The sequence below is a fragment of the Urocitellus parryii genome, chromosome 3, assembly GCF_045843805.1.
Source record: "Urocitellus parryii isolate mUroPar1 chromosome 3, mUroPar1.hap1, whole genome shotgun sequence".
NCBI lineage: Eukaryota > Metazoa > Chordata > Mammalia > Rodentia > Sciuridae > Urocitellus > Urocitellus parryii.
In genome coordinates, this window is record NC_135533.1 from 88,947,392 (window position 1) to 88,967,446 (window position 20,055).

Below are 20,055 nucleotides of genomic sequence, written 5' to 3' on the forward strand. Positions count from 1 at the left end.
GAATCTGCACATGGTGTACAACCACACGACTGGGTTCCTAATTAGAATAAGATACACTCCATGTTGTATAAATATGTCAAAATATACTTTATTGTCATGTATATCTAAAAAGAACAAATAAAAATATTTTAAAAATATTTTCATATTAGCAAAGAAAAAGAACAAACATCCCACAGAACTTCTGTTTGCTCAAGAAACACAGAAGGTCCTGGGTTCTGCTGGTCCCATCAGCTCTTCGCATCAACCAAGAAGCCAACTCCTTCCTAAGGTCATTGCCGATGGCTGTCAGGACTCTGCAGTCTGTTTCTTTTAATAACTCTGGGCTCCCTATGAACCAGGCCTCAGCATTACATTCTAACTGAATTCAAGCAGCACTTCTCAGTCTGCCTTCACTGAAACACGAGACGGGGTGTAAGGTTCCCCTCGAGAGAAGAGCTTTGCTTTCCACATTCTGAAACATTACTCGCCCAGAAGTCACCTAGAGCACAAAAGTAATGTGAAGTACAGTTGGGGTAAGGCCAGGTAGACCATGAACATTTGTAAATGTTCTAGTTTTAACTTGAACTTTCTTCTGAGCTGTTGACTAGCAAACCAACGGCTAACTATGTCTTATAAAAGTTATAAGTGAAAGACAGAACAGTTTTCCCTCCTGTTCTAACCCACTCCTCTTTACCTGCCTCCCATGTAACCAGGAGCCAGTGCTTTCCCTTAGCCCCACCCTTAGGGGAATCAGCACTGACCCTCCTCCCTCAACCCCATCTCAGTTCCTCCACATCTGCTCAACTCTCTACATCCAGTGCCACTTCCATGTCTGGCTTCAGTTCCTCCCTAGCTCTGTGGTTACCTAGCTGGCTTCTTAGCTTTATCTCTGGGTCCTCCCCCCCCCCCAATGATCTTTGTAAAATGTGAAGTGTATGCAGCTGGAATCCTGCTAATTTTTGTAAAAATAAAATTCCATTGCATTTAATAACAAATCCCCAACCCCCCAATACACCCCTACAGGCACTGCAGGATTTAGCCCTATCCTGAGGGCTCATCTCCAGCCAGCTCCCAATCACTCACAACCCTCCCACGATGGAGGCCTTTTCCAGTTCATTACACAAGCTCTTCCTCTGCTTAGAATTGCTTCTCTGTCCTGCAGATGCCTGAGGCTGATCTTGCAGAAATTAAGATGAAGAGGCTCATCAGAAATGGAAGAAATGACAGCTTGGGCTTCCACATCAGTGGACCCATGGTGTCAACAACCAAAGTTCTAAAGTCACATCAGCATTGAACAGTCAATCCACTGAAGGACACAGCACACCCCCTACACACACACACACACACACACACACACACACACACACACACACTTCTGCAAAAAAGTAAACTGGATGTAGAAGCATCTTATTGGTAGTTCAGGGAAGCAAGGCTTCTACTCACTCAGGAATTAGCATCCAGGGTAACAATCGAAATAGTTAACAGCAATATAATGTGAAATACAGTTGGGGTGAGGGAAGGTGGACCATGAACAACTTAAACAAAGAAGAGTATTTTCCTTCATACATAGTAGGCCACCAGACATCAGCCTAGGAGTGGTGTGGCGTTTCAGTAGTAATCAGGAACCTTTCTTCTTGCTCTGCTACACGCAGCAGGCTAGATGTCAATCCCAGGCTCCTCATTGCTCCCTGGGCTGCTACTCCTCCAGGCTCAGGTGGGTTCCCCAGGCAGGAAAAGGACACCTGGAAGAGGCAGCTTTACTCTCATTAGCCAGAATTGTCCTGTGGCTTCTCCTAGAGGGAAGACAACTGGGAAGTTGAATGTTTAGCTTTGTCAGGTTCTCAGCAAGAGACAGGCAAGGGACAAGACCTTGGAAATGGAGGTCGAGTCAGTAAGTCAGCATCTTAGTGATAATAAATAGAACTGAGTGGTACTTTGGCCATTTTTTATTCACATATATAAAATTCCATGGATATTGTCTTTAATTTTTTTTTTAAATTTCTTGTGGTTGTAGTTGGACAGAATGTCTTTATTTTATTTGTTTATTTTATGTGGTGCTAAGGATCAAACTTGGTACCTCACATGTGCTAGGCAAGTGCTCTACCACTGAGCTTAAGCCCCAGGCTGATAATGTCTTTTATTTAGAGTCCTGTCTTTATTATATTTACTATGATATCTATAGTTTGTCTCCCCACTGTATTTTCTTCATTAGTTAAGATTTCTTCACTTATATTTTTAACAGTAGGACTATTCAAGACCCCAGGACCTGTGTCTGATAGAGGAACAAGCCTATACAGAAAAGGACTGGTCACTACAGCCTGCCTGCCCATCTGAAATCTCAGGTTCAGTGAGCTATAAACTACCCTGGTGAAAGACGCCTGGAACTCCTGTTGCCTCAGGACGGTAGGTGGCAGTGCAGGCCAAGAAGTGACCGATCCAGTCGGATTAGGGCTGCAACTGCATCCCGTCAAATTAAAAAAGCAAGTATAACTTTTTAAGTTTGGGTCTGACCCAAGTCCTTGAGCCACCAAATCATGGTGGCTTCAACCTCATTCCCAGAAATGAGAGAGACGTGGTGCCCTTGGAGGGCCGCCCATTGTGTTTACTTGTTAACAGGCAAATTCACCTCAGGGGGAGGCTGTTGACTGCAAACACAACTGTGTTGTCTCACACAACATCACCAAGGCATTGTCAGGCTACATCAGGAAATAACAAGGTCACACTCTGATCTTGTTATTGTGGCCCAGGTTCTGGATTGCTAGGGAGGCTCCACAGGGAGGATGTTGGGGTGTAGAATGTTCCAGACAGACTATGGGCTTTTAAGGGTGAGTTTGGAGGGCTGGAGCTCTATTCTTTTCTGTTCTAGGAATTTTGACTCTTGAAAAATATAAAGCAGAGATACATGAGGAACATTGGCATTTTGTGAAGAAGAAGAAAAAAGACATGTCAATCCTTAACATACATTCATTTTTTAATTAAGATTTAGACATAGAAAAAGATGTTTGATCAGCAATCCTAGCATTAAGAGAAAGGCAACACTTGTTCCTCTTCTCATCCAGGGGTACTAACTGGTTTTAAGACCATGAAAACGCCAGTGGATTAGAATCGGTGGCTTGAAGCTCTGTGCTGGGAAGACTTCTGAGGCTCTCTTTGGGCTTGGCGAGAGCAGTGAGTGATGGCGGGCCCTCAGTCAGTGGTGAGGACAGGTAATGTGTTTTCTGCTCACTTGCACATTTTCTGTCCCTGTCTTGCTCCCATTTGGTACCATCCCCACCCATGATATTTTTGAGGATGTGTTTTATATAAAACATGATGTTGATCACTAGAGAGGAATCAAATAGGAAAAGGGGATGGGATGATCTCTGCTCTCAGGAAATGGTCTTACAGCAGAGGATTAAGATCTATGAACTTGGAGGTGGAATGACTTGAGAGTCCTAAGGAGTAAAATGGACCAAAGCATCATTTTTACCTGAAGAAACTGGAGCCCTGAGAAGGTGAAATCGGCTGGGCCTTGAAGCCTAACTAAGACTCACACAGGCAGAAAGCCCATAGAAGGAACTTTTTAAAAATGGAGTCAGGTCAACAAAAATGAGACCTGGCTCAGTTAAGACCTGGCTCAGCCTTGGTACGTGAAGACAGAGAGTGAAAACCGTGCTCAAAGTGGTAGGTGTCACTTCATGAGGAATGTTGTCTTCCAGAAAAGGAACAATTAATAGGTTCCCTACATATTTATTCACTAAGCAGAATTCCCCACACCTTTATGGCTGATAATGTTTGAATTCAAGTGTTTGGGCATTCATTTGATCTCTGTGCTGAGTGTGGTGGGGGAAGAGGGGACAGGCAAGAACCTGTGCAAGGCATCAGCAGTACTCAGACCTCTCAACTCCTCAATATTTATGGACAGGTGCTGGGTCTCAATCTGTGAGAAGCCTACTGGGTGAGATGGCAGTGGGCAAATTTCTCCAACAGGAAGAACACACATGCTGGCAAACTTGTTATTCATGTTGCTTTTGATAAAGCCTCCACCATTGGTCATCGAAAGTGGGTTTTCTGATGGGAATAGTGGAGCATACCTGTAATCCCAGCAGCTGGGGAGACTGAGGAAGGAGGATTGCGAATTTGAAGCCAGCCTCAGCAACTTAACAAGGCCCTAAGCAATTTAGTGAGAACCTGTCTCTAAATAAAATATTTTTTTAAAAAGGGTTGGTGATGTGGCTTATTGGTTAAGTGCCTCTGGGTTCATTCTCTGGTACAAACAAAAAAGAAAGAAGGAAGGAAAGAAAGAGTGTTTTCTGCTTCTAGGAGGAGCCTGACATGGAAGGAAATATCATCTCTTGCAAAAGAAGTCTCTAAGGAAGGAATTTAGAACCTTTAGCAGAATCCCAGAGAAAAATCTGTGACAAATGACAAATGTAAATTCTGATTTGAAGAAACAGACGAGATCAATGACCTTGAGAAAGCAAAAGTAGGAAAATGGTGGTAGCAATAACAGAAATCTAAACACCAGAAAGGGGACAGTATGGGAACTGTGAAGGAATCTGGGAATCAGGCTTACAGAATAAAAATCTAAATGCATAAGACCCAGGGCCTTAGAGCTAGGCTTGCTCTGAGTGTGAACACACTCAGAGGAAGAAGTTCAACCATCAGATGGGAATACAGATATAGGATTGAGAGATAGAGTTTGATACTTTTAGCAGTCAAGCTGATAGAGTTGGTGAGTAAAATCCTGAGAAAAGATACAGTTTGTGAGAAGAAATTTGCAAAAGAGAAATAAGATGTTGGTATAATCTTGAGGAAAGTCCTATGAGTAAGAGAAATGGTAGATGCCAATAAAGCAGAGAAGAAAAAATAAGAGATAAATCAGGAGAGGGCAGTGCTCACAGGCAATCGGGGTGGCTTTCTAAATGAGATGATGTGGTCAACCTTGTTTAAAGCTTTGGAAGGCTCGATGGGAATGGGCCTGTGAAAACATGATGTTTTAGCAATTTGGGTATCTATCTACTAAATGGTTATACTAATTTCATTGCTGATTTTCTATAAAAATCAAATATGAGCATATTGGTCATTAGAAAAGGGAAATGTTTCAGAGGTGGAAAGTGGTTTTAAGGAGAAAAAGAGACATGGTTTCATCTGAGAAGTCAGGGAAGTATAAGAGATGGTACGGAGTCAGATGTTTACAGAGCGGGGACACAGAGTAAGTAGGTAGTGCTCCCCACATGGAGTGGGTTTCTTTGGGCCTGGTGGAGGAGATGGGAGAAAGGATTTAAGGAGTTGAGGAAAGAGCCATCTATTTGGATTATTGATGAGAGGCGAGGACAATTCATTCAATGAGCAATGGTCTGTGGAAGATTGAGGAACAGATCTGTGAGTGTTGTGGTACTCAGTTGTAGGGCTTCTCCTAGCAAGACCATCCTCCCTTAGTATCCATAGGGGATTGCTTCCATGACCCCCCAAAGACACCAAAATCCATGAATGCTCAAGTCTCTTATATAAAATGCATCGTATTTGCATATAATTTATATATACCCTTCCATATATTTTAAATCATTTCTAGATTCCCTTAAATACCTAATACAGTATGGATTCTATGTAAATAGGTGTTGTATTGCTTAGGGAATAATAAAGGAAATAAAAGTCTGCTTGTTCAATACAGATGCATTTCTTTCTCTGTGTACTTTTGATCCACAGTTGGTCGAATCAAGGAATGTGGATCCCAGAAATATGGAGGTCCAACTGTAGTTCATGACATGGTTTCAAAATAAAGGGCACAATCCTGGTCTAAGATGAGGAGAGAAAATAACACTCCGTGTGTGGGGAAGGATCCTGCTGTTATTGCTGGTCCTGAATCTGTGTTGGAATGACATGAGCATGGTTAAACTCTGGAAGACTCACGTTGAAGGTGAGTAGGTTAAACAAAGAGGTGCACATGGAGAATTTGGAGAAGCAACATGGTGTACAGAAAAAATAAATAGCAGTGTGATTAAAAATCCTCCACTGAATTCCACTTTGTAAAAATGCAAGCCATTTGAGTCTCAATTTACTAATCATTAGTAAGGACAATAAGTCTTCTCACACAGGCTTACTTAAAAGAATTAAGTATATTAACATATATAAAATAGCTAGAACTTGGTGTTAAATTAAAATATTAAATGAATTTTAAAATCTATTGTGCTAGAGCAGTGTTCTATAATTTCAAGTTTTCAGTCACTTTAATTGGACATATTTCTCTTTTTATTTGTTTACTGTTCTTTTATCTCTGGGTTTTAAAGTTTAGAATCTTCCTTTAAACAGGAAATCATAAGAGTTGCTGATAAAAGGGTAATGATCATAAGTGAGCTGTTTCCATAGTGGCTGGTTTCCCAGGTGAGGACTTCCGTAGGCTCAGATCTACTGAACATCTTATTTCAAGTATGCCAAAGAAAGCATGCCTTGGAGGATCCATGGGGAATTCAAGTTGAAGGTTAATGGGTGCATGCAAGTCAGGAGAGTATTCTGTAGTTATTATTCCTTGTTATTCCCCCAAAGCAGCTTTTCATGTCCTCTGAATATAACAAAAGTATATGCTTAAGTCTCTTATATAAAATGCATCATATTTGCATATAATTTATATATACCCTTCCATATATTAAATCAGTTCTAGATTCCTTTAAATGCCTAGTATAATATGAATTCTATGTAAATAGATGTTGTATTGTTCAATACAGTCTGCTTGTTCAATACAGATATTAATGCTCCTATGTCTCCCAAATCAGTCTTAACAACAATGCTTGTCATCAGCAATCCCACTTTATCTTTGGTACTGCATGGCTTCTCTTGCCTCAGCTAGCTTTGCTGCAGCCATCTCAGGGTTATATGCAAGATTCAGCAAGGAAGCCAGTTCATTACCCCATCACCCCCCATCACTCCCATCCCTAGTTCTAACATTTGACTGATTTCGAATAAATCAACGTGTTGGCCCGATAGGATTTTTTAATTGGAAATGAATAAAGATAATGTAACTGATCAAGTGCAGTTGGCAGCCAGTGGAAAAACAAACTCTTACAGACAAGGAGTGACCTTCTCTCTGTCTTAGGAACAGCATTTTGGGTGGAAATCCTAGATTTAAAAAATAGTGGATATCAACCACCCCACCCCACCCTTTTTCTATCCTGTGCTGAAACTAGAAATAACCTTGGGAGCACTGGAGAGCTTTTTCTATTTCAGAAGCTCAGCAAATGTGCACATGATAAGGCTTGATCAGGTTGTGGCAGCAAGAGAAGAAAATCAGTGTTTCCAGAGCACCTATAAGTCGCTGTCCCTGCCCTAACTTCTGCAGTTGGTATCGTAACTAGATGAAAAAAGAAAGAAACAACCAGATCTCCTGCAGATTCTTCTGGTCAGAGGGTGGGGATCAGAGAAGGAGAGACCTATTTACAGTGCTTTTTTCTTACAAGGACTGGTCTTCCCTAAGAATTGGATTATGTTGAAAAGAAAAACTGCCACTGTGAAGCTTTGAGTTCTTTGAGCTTATATAAAGGGGACCCAAAGTAAATGCCATGTATTGGCAGAGTGATTTCACACACTCTGAAAATGCCCACATCTGAGGGGTGTACGGGGTGAGAAGCAGACCGCTCTGTGCTGTCCCAGGAATGCAAACCATTGTAGAGGAGAAAGGTGATGGTAGAAGAAATCCAAGAGATAGAAGTTCACCTGTGCTTAAGGAAGCCACAGTCAGGGAGAAATCTTCACAAAGGAAGGCCAGCTGACATTGTGTTGTTGTTATTGTGGTCTGGTTTTTAATTGAAGTAATGGCTTTCACCATGCCGTCACCCAGAGTCTTCAGAAGAATCTTCTCTGTGCAGTTAGAACACTTGTCAGGGTAGAACTTTGGAATAACAAAGCAATTGGGTATGGGGGATGGATAGAGTGAACAGGAACAGAATGAAGGATCCGCATTGTAGAAATCAAGAATCAGGAAGTTGGTCAGGTATTCAGAGGAAGAGGGACTTGAGAGCAAGAGGAAGCCAAAACAGACAGAGGCCCAAGACTCCAGGGTGTGGGGACACAGGTGAAGGGGACCTTGGGGGGAGGGCATTGAGTTTCCTACCGAGTGTAGGAATGCATTGAAGACTCCAGTGCAAGGTGATGTAGAACTGGGTACCTGTAGGAGTAGCCAGATGGGTAATGCACAGCTAAATTATCAATGCCCTTTAACTGAGATCAAAAACTATCTACCTGATTCATGCAACTAGTAGGGAACATGCACAATTAAGAAGCAAATTGAAAAGGATAAGTTATACTATTCACCTTGACAAGATATTCAGGGCTGAATAGTGCCAAACATGGAGGGAATCTAACTTTTTTTCAAATGAATTCCAGAGCAGAAAAACATGACTCACAAACAAGAATATCCTTTAAAAGCATCTTTTTATTCACTATAAGAATATAATCTGCATGTCTATACAATCCATCATGCAAAAATCATGGTAGGCATTTTATAAGCAGTTCAGACTCTCAACATCTGTATGTTTGCCCAACTAAAATATTAACAAAGGTTGAAAAACAACATCTTAGGAGAAAGGAATGCAGAAGGAACCAACTCTCTTCCTCAGCCACATGACTTCCAACATCAAGAAGAACAGCCAAGAAAGCACAGCCACACTGAAGTCTGAAACCTGAGTCCAAAGGGACTGAGAGATATGGAGCATCACCAAGGATGCCTCCTCTTTGGGTATCCAAAGAGCTCTGCACAGCCAGCACTAAAGCATCTGTAGACAAACAGGTAGGAATTAACCTAATACAGGTGGAAGAGACACTGTCAGCCTGCAAAAGGGTCTTCTTACCCACACACCAAGCAGGGAGCTGAGAATAACAATCGCCTCCCTTAATGAAAAGTCACAGTGATTTTTCTGCTTGTACAGCAATTAAATTTCCCCGAAACACCATCAGGAAGCACATTATAAATAAATTGCTCAATAGCATGATGGTCACTAAACTCTGGAGCTTGCTCAACTTGGTTAGCTGCAGTTTAGAAATGAATGTGGGTGAGGACAGGACAAAGTGACACTAAACCCTTGACAATCAAGTCCTGCAGGTTGTGGCTATGGAGGACTGCTCCTTCTTTGTGGGACTGTCCTGGAGCATTTGTCCCGCCTATTCAATGCTCTTAGCTACTTCTTTTGTGCAAATATTATCCACCAGTTTTAGAGATAGCAATCTGAAACCTACAACATTGTTCATTAATCTCCATCACAAAAGGCAGAGTGTGTATTATGATTCTCATTTTCTAGTTAAGCAAACTGAAGCTTTTTAAAAAATATGCCATTAGACCAGGGATCTGAAATGAGGCAGAACAGAATGGAAATCTCATCAACAGCAAACCTAGATTTGTCTGTTGAAGCAGGCCATTTCTGAGGGAGCAAAAGTTAACTGTGGTCTTGAACCTTTCCTTGCCATTTCTGTGATTTTATTCCCAAAGCAAAAACTCTAGGGAAAAACACAGAAAAAGCTAAAAATGCCACCTTGAAGAGAGGTGAGATATAAAGGCCCCTATTCCACCAGCAGCTCTGAGAGCAACTGGGGTCCAAAAGGGCTTCATCATGTGGTTTGTCAGGAAGGAATCTTCAGACTCAAGGAGAAAACTATGGAAATAAGAAATTAAAGCTACATTCACCATTTTACACCTACCTGTCCTAGGACTACAAAACCAAACTGACATCTCTAGTGCTAAATCTCAAATATGAAGTCTTTAAGGCCTGGGAATGCTACTGATTTCTAGTGTTTTCTACTGTGGTATAAATAGAGGATTTTTTTTTAAAGGAGCCAAATGCACCCACTGAAAAGTCTCAAATCCTTGAAAAAAACACTGAGACTACTGGGCATGAGACATGCGATCAGAAATCAGAAAGACCTTTTTATTATCATTTTTTTAAACCTGGATCTATTTTGTAAAGTCTGAATTCCAAAATGTGCATGAACACAACAATTCATGGGTCTTTTTGCTCTAAGATTATTACATTCAGAAACACAAATTTTGTTTTGAGAGCAATTTACTTTGAAATTTACATATTTGCTTTAATTTTACATGTAAATATTTCAATTTTAAATAAAGATAGTTAAAATTGAAAAGGCATTTTAGAAATGCATTTATTAATTATGAAGAATATTAAGCCAGTATATTTATTGAGGCAAGTCAACTCTTAGAGATGAAAACAGTGGCAGGGGGAGGAATTTCATCCCCCTGCACCCCATGAACAGGAGCTATCATTCCATTGGTCCAACTTAGACTCTGAAAGACCCAAACAATAAAAACCACACATAACAACCTGCTTACTAGTTTGTTGCTACATCTGGATTGATCCCACATCTAATGATTGAGGAGTCTACTGGAGAATGAAAGTGCAAACAGCTTCATTTTGCCTTGTTGGAGTCATCCTTCACAGAGCCAGCCCCAACGACTCCCACGGGTCTGGGAAGCCTGTCCTGCTGTGGCCGGTGAGGGCAGAGAAGCAGACACGTGGCCCTTCTTCACTCCCTCTCCTCTTCCTCTTGACCTACTTTCTGTTCCAATTATGTGAGATGTTCTGAATCTTTTTCATTTTGATCCTCTGATCCAGCATCTTGTATCTTGCAGGATGCTCATCAGTTTTCTTTGGAACTGAGGGTACGTAGGAACTGGACGCATAAGCAGGGCGTTTAAAATGGCGCAAAGGAGGCTTGATGACTGGAGGCCATGGAAAGGAAGACAGATAGTCATTAACCTCAACAATGATATGGCAGGACCTAAATATTGGGGCAACTTTCCTTTTGACTTTTCTTTTTAACCTTTAAGAAAAGAAACAGTTGTATTCTTATGGAACTTATTGAATATAGATGAATAAGCACATTATCAACTTGATCATTGGCTTAAAGTACATAAAGGCAGGAAATTCCTAGAGAGAGATAGTGCTGACCCTATACATAAAGGTTCCCTGACAATGAATGGATGAGGTTAAGGATGTGAGAGGGCACACTGAGATCACTATTGGGAATAGCACAACAAACACTGGTGGGCAGAATCCTACCATAGACAGCATGTAATATTGCATATAAGTTTTTAGGGTTGCAAAGTCAGTCCCAAAGGGCTACTTGTAAGTTCCTCATTAAGAAAATATTTGCAAAATGCAAATAAAGGTTATACACACACACACACACACACACACACACACACATTAAAGCTTCACCAAAGGAAACAACTCAGTTTAAACAGGGGCAAAAGATCAGAATAGAATTCTCACCAAAGAAGATACATATGTCAAATAAACACAGGAAAAGATGCTCAACAAATTTGTCACCAAGGAATTGTAAATTAAAAATACAATGATATTCTACTACATATCTACATAAAGTTAAAATTTAAAAAGTTGACAATATCAATTGTTTGCAAGGATCTAGAGCAACAAGGACCCTCTTCCTCATGGGGATGCAAAATAGTACAGCCACTTTGAAAGACTGACAGTTTCTTATGAAGCTAGACATAGTCTTATGTGATACAGCAATTGTGCTCCCAGGAGTTTACCCAATTGACTGAAAATTGTCCACAATAAAAACCGGCATATGAAGTTTTGTGAAAACTTTATTCACAAGTGCCCCAACCTGGAAACAACCAAAATCTCCTCCAACAGGTGAATGGATAAAGAAATTGTAGTACATTCATACCATGGAATCTTATTGAATGATAAAAAGAAACACATTATCAAACCACACAAAGGCAAGAATGAATTTTAAATGTACATTGCTAAGTGAAAGAAGTCATTCTGAAAAAGCAATCTACCAGATAAACCCATTTATGTGAAGTTCATGAAAGGACAAAACTATAGGGATGTTGAGATTAGAGACTTCCAGGGGATCAGAGGAAGGATTGAACAGGTGAAACAGAGGATTTTTAGGGCATTGAAACTATTACATATGATATCCTAGTGATAGGTACATGACACATATTTGTCAAAACTCATAGAATTTTATAGAACAAGGAGAGATTTTATTTTTTAAAATAAAAGCTATTTAGTAAGTTCTGAGAATGCCAGAATGGAATTCAAAATGTAGCAAAACAATCTGAATGTGTTGCAAATGCAGGAAACAGTCTCACTGTAGAGGGTGGAAGACAAAATGCTTACCAAAGTAAATTTTGATATGAGCAGAATCTGTAAAACCACAGAGGAGAGAAGCTGTACACCTGCACTGTGTTTGTTGATAAAGTTGCTCCCCACATAGGTACAGGTGAACAATTCTAATGCCACTCTGCATGTGTCTGGAATCAAACAATTATGTCAGTGGAGAGCAGAAGGTGAGAACTATTGGTATAATTTAAACTATTGGTTTATAGATAGGCAACAAGGAGACTAGAATGATACATGTACTATTGGATTAGACTTGAAGACATGAATGTGACCTCATTTAGCTTAACAGTGTCATAAACATATCTATAGAAATATGTACTCACATGGGCTAGTACACACATTTTCTTCCTGTATCATTTTAAAAGTCCTAGAAGAAATGATGTAGCTACAGACCTAGTAGCAACAAACATGCCTGTCACGTAGATCTTGATTTCTAACATCATTCTCCAGTAAAAGGAACCAGAGCGCCTTGCAAAAATGCCTCCTTCTAGGACTAGAACAAAAACTATCAAAGATAGACTGGGAGAATATTTTAGAGCCATAAAATTAAAAGGCGCTCAAGACCAAACAAACCATGGTAGAAAAAAATAAGAGTTCTAAATGAAAATCTACCAAATTGTACAAGTCAGAATAATTTGAGCACCAAAATAGGTAAGGCAGTACCAGATCATAACTCAAAGTATAAAATAAACATCCATAAGTCTTTACTGACATAAATGATTGGATAAATAAATAATTATGAGAGAACAGACAAATCTCTTAGGCAGATTTTCAAATAAATTATGTGGATATACTACTCACAACAAGAGGACCCCTTAGTGTGGGCAGGACTTTATTATATCCTCCCAAAGAACATGGTCTAGAAAGGAGACAATGGAGTAGTTTTTCAGTGAAAAAATCCAATAAACACGACCCCATTCAGGAGACTGATGTTGACATCAATAGGAATAAGTGATGTTGGTAGTATGCATCTTTGGACTTATGAAATGGAAATTAATATTTTGTGATGAAAATGGAACTTTACCTCTGAAAATACATAATCCCATTTTAATAATGAGAAAATATCAGGTCAATCCCAACCGAGGGATATACCACAAAATACCTGACTGGTATTCCTCAAGCAGTCAAGGTCATAAAAAAGGAGAAGTTTGAGAAACTGTCCGAGCCAAGAGGAGCCTAGAGAGACATGATGACTAAATGTAATATGTTATCCTGGACAGGATTTCAGAACAGGAAAAAAAAGTCACAGGTAACAGCGAGGGAAATGTGAATAAAGTATGCACTTCAGAAAATAATAATAGAAGTAGTAATACTAGTAAAATAATATATATCATCTAACCTACAGTTCTATAAAAATAAAAAAAAATTAAAAAAAATAAAAAGTAGGGATTGATTCTTTCCTCCCAGCACCTCTAGTCTCCTATCTCCCTTTCCCATATCTGCTGAAAAGTGTTTGGTCAGTGAATAAAGGTTAAAAAAAAAAAAAAAACTGTCAAATTATCACTAAAGAACAAGTGGAGCTGGCACTGAGCCACCGCTCCCAAAACCAGCTCTCCCTGGAGCCATTGCACTCTCAACTGAAAAACCAGCAAAGGAGAGAGAGAGAGAGAGAGAGAGAGAGAGAGAGAGAGACAGAGAGAGAGAGAGAGAGAGAGAGAGACAGAGACAGACAGAGACAGAGACAGGTGGGTCAGCTTGAAGGGTAAGGCTGGGTACACATCTGTGAAATTACAGACAGAGGCTACCTTTGAAAAACACCAGCTCTTCTGCGTATCTCTGCCAATAATAGGAACAGGCTTTGTGTTTATGATGAACAGAAAATTAGACACAACTTAAATATTCAATCATAGGGAATTAAGTTCTGGTATATTCTTAAAACATACTACTGTGACATCATGGAAAGACGACATAGAAGTCTACTAACAAAAATAGATGTTCAGGTAATACTGTAATGGGAAAAAAAACAGTGTATACAATCTAATCTCATTACTGTAAAATATATAAATATGTGTGCCCAGGAAAATCTGAAAGAACAGCCATTTACATCATAGCAGTGGTTATCTCTGAGTAGCCTAAACATGCTATTTCATTAGGTTTGTTTATTGGGGCTTATCCTTTCTGATTTTTCCATGGTGGCAGGGTTTTAGTGATATAGCTTTTTAAAAAGAAATACACTATTAAAATTTCTCCTATAGAATCAGGAATCACGACGATTGTACAAAATCATACCTAATGGGAAGTCAGTAAAACTGAGTTCACTGTGGGCTTTTGCACTAGATGGCTGAGAACCCATAGCTGAGTGAGCTTTTTTTTGCATTCTACAGATTAATATTTATTCATTGATTTCTTAGAGCACCTACTGTATGCTGCTGATGTAACAGTGAACAAAAGACAGAAATCCCTGCCCTCATGGAGGGCACCCTAGGAAACTTTTTAGCTGGTTTTCAGAAGAAAAATGTGCCCAGGTTTAAGTGCTCATTAATGCCAACATTGCCTTTTGAGTTATCCTAATGTTGTAAAGACTGTCAGCAAAGGGTCCTATTGTGACAAAATAATATAAATTCTTCCATAATAATATAGAAGAACATAGTTATTTTTAAGATCTTAGAGTGTGTAATTTTGTTTCTTAGGGTAAACAAGGGATTACAGTACCAAACACTATGAGAACAAATATAAAAACTGTCTTGCTACCCTGGAGAATGGAGCAGAGATAGGAGAGGATTTCAGATCAAGAGCAAATGGCTGGAAAGGTCTGGGCTAGCTGATTTATCACCCTTCCAGTTAGCGTCCCTATCCACTTCATTCTATTTTTGCAACTCAGCGTGAACCCAGCCAAAGTATTATTGAATTTCCCACTTCTCAGCAGGAAGAAACATTCACCATTTGCTGGAATTCTGATTGTCAGAACAAAAACTCCTTACCACTGGAGTGGCTGCAAATAGAGTTGGGCCTGCTGATAGAGTTCGGCTCCCCGCTGAGGCCCTGGAAATACTTGTATGCCTGCTGTCACCCTCACTCAAAGTGTGAGAAAAGGGACATTTCATACAGAGCTGTTTTGTATGCATTCATTGCCTTTCCCCTCTGCAGGGGATAGTGATTGGATGACAGGGCACAAGAGCAGTAGCAGGTGTCAGGGCACCATCTGGGGTGCTAGGGTGGCCTCCTGAGGGTGTTTCATTCATCTTCTGGCTATTCCTGAGATTTAAGAAGAGGTCTGACCCTCCTTTCAGTAATTGGGCCCTTCCACAACTGAACCCACTGATAGTACAACCTCTTTTCCTTGGTGGAGAAGAACTGAGAGGGAACAAAGCTCTTCCCACTCATATGCTTAATTACCAGCAAGTTGGACACTTTTTACCCTTGGGGACACATTTGAAAAAAATCTCCTCTCCCCTCTTAGAGCAATTTACTTGGAGAAAATGATCTAATCAGCTAATGAAGGTTTTGACAAAGGCACATAATTCTGCACAGAGCCCCAAGTTTGGAAAGTCATTATCTGTATTACTTTTAATCGCACTTAGGAAAAGTTCAAGACAGAAATGGACACATCACCATTCTTGATCTCACAATTAACCATAATGTTTACTTCTCTTTAAAGTGATGCTTTTTGGAAAGTTTTAACTCTTGTTAAACTCCCATCTTTTTAATAAACATCACAGTTCCTCTCAGAGATGTCTATGACTTTCTCCTCTTCCTCTGCCACCACCAACCCCTCTGTATTCTCCCTCCCCCCGAACCATGCTTCTTGCTCTCAGACCATTTCGCTTAATGACTACTTTTTTTTTTTTTTTTGCATAGGAAATTATTGCACAGAACTTTTCTTCTTCAGAAAACAGACTATGACTTATTCCTAAATCAAATTCTTACAGTTGTTAGTTGGATTCAGATGTCAAAACATAAGTGGGAATTTTTAAAACTCCTTCTTTAAGATTATTTACACTAGACTCCTATTTCCAAAAGTATCCCTTAATAAAGTTGTGAATGCCATAGGTGGGTAAGAGAGGGGGCTTCTTCGGCCAAATTTAAGAGACTGGGAGTTAAACAAGGACCTTCACACCAGAACTTACCAATGCCTTACATAATGGTGACAGTATTATGAGTCTCTTAGAACAGCAAAGGGTGTATAGTTTTTCTCAAATTTAATTGTCTAAAGGAGCTTCCTTTTTATCAGGAGTATCTGATAGAGTGTAGAAATCTCTGATAGAGAGTTCAGCAGAAAACACCTTCAGAAAAACTGCATTAAACTCCTTTTTAATAGCATATCATATATCCTAAGTCACTAATTCAGTACACCCTTCCATTTTGCATTGAGAGTAATCCAGAATGAATAGTCACTAGTCCTCATCCAAAGTTGGGTCTGCTCCTAATTACCTTGACTTAAGCTTGATTTTCATTGGAACTGGTGTTGGTTCTTTCAGCCCATTGTGAGACTTGTGATCTTTTGGAACCATCACTCTCTAGCACAGAGCTGCATCTTCAGGTGGATAATTTCCAAATTTCTGTCACAGTGCATCATCTTCAATGAGGATAACACAGTCTACTCTTCACTGCTGAATAGATTCTAATATTGGCATTTTTTTTTAAAAAAAAGAAGCATTGGACATCTGTTTTCATCTCTTTCAAAGGTAATGCCATATGACCATTGGAAAAAACATTTCCACCTATAGATATTTTCTACCTGCATTTATATACACACGTGTGTGTGTGCAAAACACATACACTAATCCAAGATAAAAATAATCATTTATTGCCACTTAAGTACTGTTTTGCATAAATAGAAAAATTCTATTGTTGTACACTCCATTTCTAAGATCATTATCTATTTGTCGTGTTTCTGTGAAATCTCACGGAAGGCCCTTACAAAAATGCACAAAAATCACCCAGGAGTTTGGAATTGCATGAGACTGGAATGTTAACACAGCTCCCCTGAAGATGGAGCAATATAAGAACTCTGATTTCCATTTCAAGAAGTGCTCTGGTGAAATAAATACAGTAGCTGACGTGTATTGTGTTCTAAGCAAAGCACACTGCTAAGGATTTACCATGAGTTAGTCTTTAATCCTCACTGTGCCCCTCAAGGCAAACACTCTTATCACTCCTTTCCTGGGTGAGGAAACTGAGGTTCAAAGAATGAAAGTCACTTGCCCAATGTTACTCAGCTAGGATGAAGGATATTTGGAGACTGGCTTTACATCTAAGCAGCTGGATTTCAGAGACTTCTCCCATATTAAAATGATTTGGGTAAATGTCAATCTTATAACTACCATGACTGGTTAAAAGAATCAAGTTACAACTGTACCTCATTTATAGTATCAATACTTGAGTATATACCTGTGTCATGTGCTGGATTCTTGGATACCCTTGTTAGTAGCTATGATCATGCTTCCCCTGAAATGGTTTCAATAATAGATTACCTTAATACAGTACATGGTCATTCAGGAGGGAACTACATAAACGCCTTCTCTAAAAGATCTACTAAGTAATTTCTTTCTTTCCTCACCTACGCATGTTGAAACAGGTATTCTGAAGGTCTAGACCAGTGGAAATAAGCATCAAGCCAGGTGAGATCCAGGACCTTAGGTGAGATCCAGGACTTTAGGCGAGGTTGTTCCTTGGTGGTTCTCAGCCCAGGCTGCAGACAAGAGCCACATACAGTCTTTAAAACTCCTGGTGCTCACTGTGCAGCTCAGACACTTAGAGCAGAATCTAAGGGGTGGGTGGTGTGGGACTGAGCCTCCAGAATTCTGGAGTTTGAGTGCTACTATTCTCATCTCGCCAAGCCTCTCCTTTCTCATCTTTACAACCATTATCTCATTTGTATCCCCAACATCCTTGGAAGGTGGTCAGATTCAGCTCTGTCCCCATGTGACTGATGTACTTAAATTCAGTTTCCCATTAGAAGAAGAAGGAGGAGGAGTAGGGGGGAGGAGGAGGAGGAGGAGAAAGGAGGAGGAGGAGGGAAAAGGTGGAAGAGAAGGAGGAGGAGGAGGAGGGAGAAGCAGGAGGAGGAGGAGGAAAGAAAGAAAATAGCACTCACTTCAGAGGACTCTGATGAGAAAGAAAAGAAATCATGCATGTGAAAGTGACCAGCACATGCTGACGCCTGGCAGATGCTCACTTGAGATCAGGTTCCATTCCTTTCCTGAGCGAAGACCCTACACTTCTGTAATTATCTGGAAGACTTGAAGTTGCTAGGAAAACTCAGTAGCAGCCTCCATCCCCTACTTGGGAATTCATTCTTTCCCAAAACACAGGAGCATTTCAGTGAAGCCACACTGATAGGCAGTCCTTTCCTTTTGTAGAAATGCAATTTAGCAACGTTAACCCAACCAGAAAATTACCCTTAAACCATGCACATAAGATGTAGTGTTGTCTAAGGTGATAATCTATTCTTAAACTCCTCAAAGTGTATTTTATATTAAAAACTAGAATGATTAAGCTCATTATCTACCTTTTTAAAGATTCTGGTCCTCCAAGGACTTTACCTGAAGAAAATGAGCAGACTAAATTACCTACTGTGGCTTCTTCTTCTTCTATTTTTTTTTTTTTTTAAAGCTCAGGGGAAAAAAGCCTATAGTCTGAGAAGCTGTATGGTAAAGCGGAGTTGAACCGCCTGAATCAATTCACTATCAATGTGGTTATGGAAAGATTGCCCACTAGCATTTCAGGTCTCCAGAGTAACACCTGCAGAGATGGAAGAGATAAGCTACGAAGTTTCTCTGCCCTCTACCCAACTTGAAGCTATCTGTTGCCACTGGTGTTCCTCAACCCTAGAGGTTCATCAGATCACCAAGGAAGCGCTACAAAGTACTGATGCTTAGGTCCTACCCCGAAGAGTCTATGAAGTATTTTGGAGTGCTACCAAAGCATCAGTATGTTTGTAAGACCCAATCACACTACTGTGTAGCCAAGGTTAAGGACCACCGGGCTGAGTTTGTTTTGAGAACAAGCCAGCCATCATATAGGCATGTGCCACATTGTGAGAATCCATCACTGACAGCCACATATAGAACAGTCTATGCCACACAGGCATAGAGGTAGTAGGCCACACCACCAAGTGTTGTATAAGTACACCGTGTCATGTCCGGACAACAATGCAATCACAATGAATGTGTCCCTGGTGTGAAGGGACATATGACTATATTGAAGGTCAGAGAGATGGCTGGGGCAGCTGACGGGTCTGGTCAGTATGGGCGAACCTGCTCCCATCCCCGCTGGTTTGACCTTCCCACCCTTGTCAGTGTCTATGATGGAAAAACAAACCCATGAAATCTCCTTTGGAGAGAAGCATAGCCTGGGGCCCACAAAACTGGGCTAAGTAAGCGTTACTAGTTGTAAGATCCTGAGGAAATCGCTCATCAGTTCTGGCATCCAGGGATTTGTTCTTTCTTCCTTCTGTAAAATGGGGAAAACAGTAGCTGTCTTGCATGGCTGTTAGGAGGATTTTAAAGTGAATGTAAGTGAGAATGTGCATGGAGTCCCTGGCACAGTGTCCAATGTGTAGCAGGTACTTGGAATAGGGTGGCCACTATTACACAGCACAGGAACACAGAAGGCCATCACCAGGACCTTGTAAGGGTGCCCTCACAGCTCAGTTCTCTCACGACGGTGCAGAAAAGTCATTAATTCCCCACACAGTTAGATTTTACCTCATAAAAGGTCTGATCACACAATGAAGAGATTAAATTAATGAATTTATTGGTGAATATTTGGCAGAGAGGCAAATTTTCCACATATTTTCCACATAGCTCTCTGTCGTTCGTCCCACACTCACAGTGACCACTTGGATTCACAAAAAGACTAATTATCCAAAATGTACATTTGTAGGTATCTATATGTTCTTTCTTTTCCCATTCATTCAGAAAGGGAATGACTTTCTGAAACCACGTACCATTCTAAGGAAAACATTTTGAATTAAGCAATGTAAAATTATGGGGGT

General features: G+C 40.2%; 1 protein-coding gene across 3 annotated transcripts in view; it reads right to left on the reverse strand.

The window, feature by feature from the left end:
- Positions 1-10,511: 10,511 nt before the first annotated feature.
- Pde1c (phosphodiesterase 1C) overlaps positions 10,512-20,055 on the reverse strand; it is a 588,396-nt gene continuing 578,852 nt past the window's right edge. For all 3 annotated transcript variants that reach the window (XM_077796773.1, XM_026401540.2, XM_026401541.2), the window contains one exon: positions 10,512-10,681. In XM_077796773.1, the coding sequence (XP_077652899.1) occupies positions 10,512-10,681 (170 nt within the window). The remainder of the gene's footprint in view (positions 10,682-20,055) is intronic.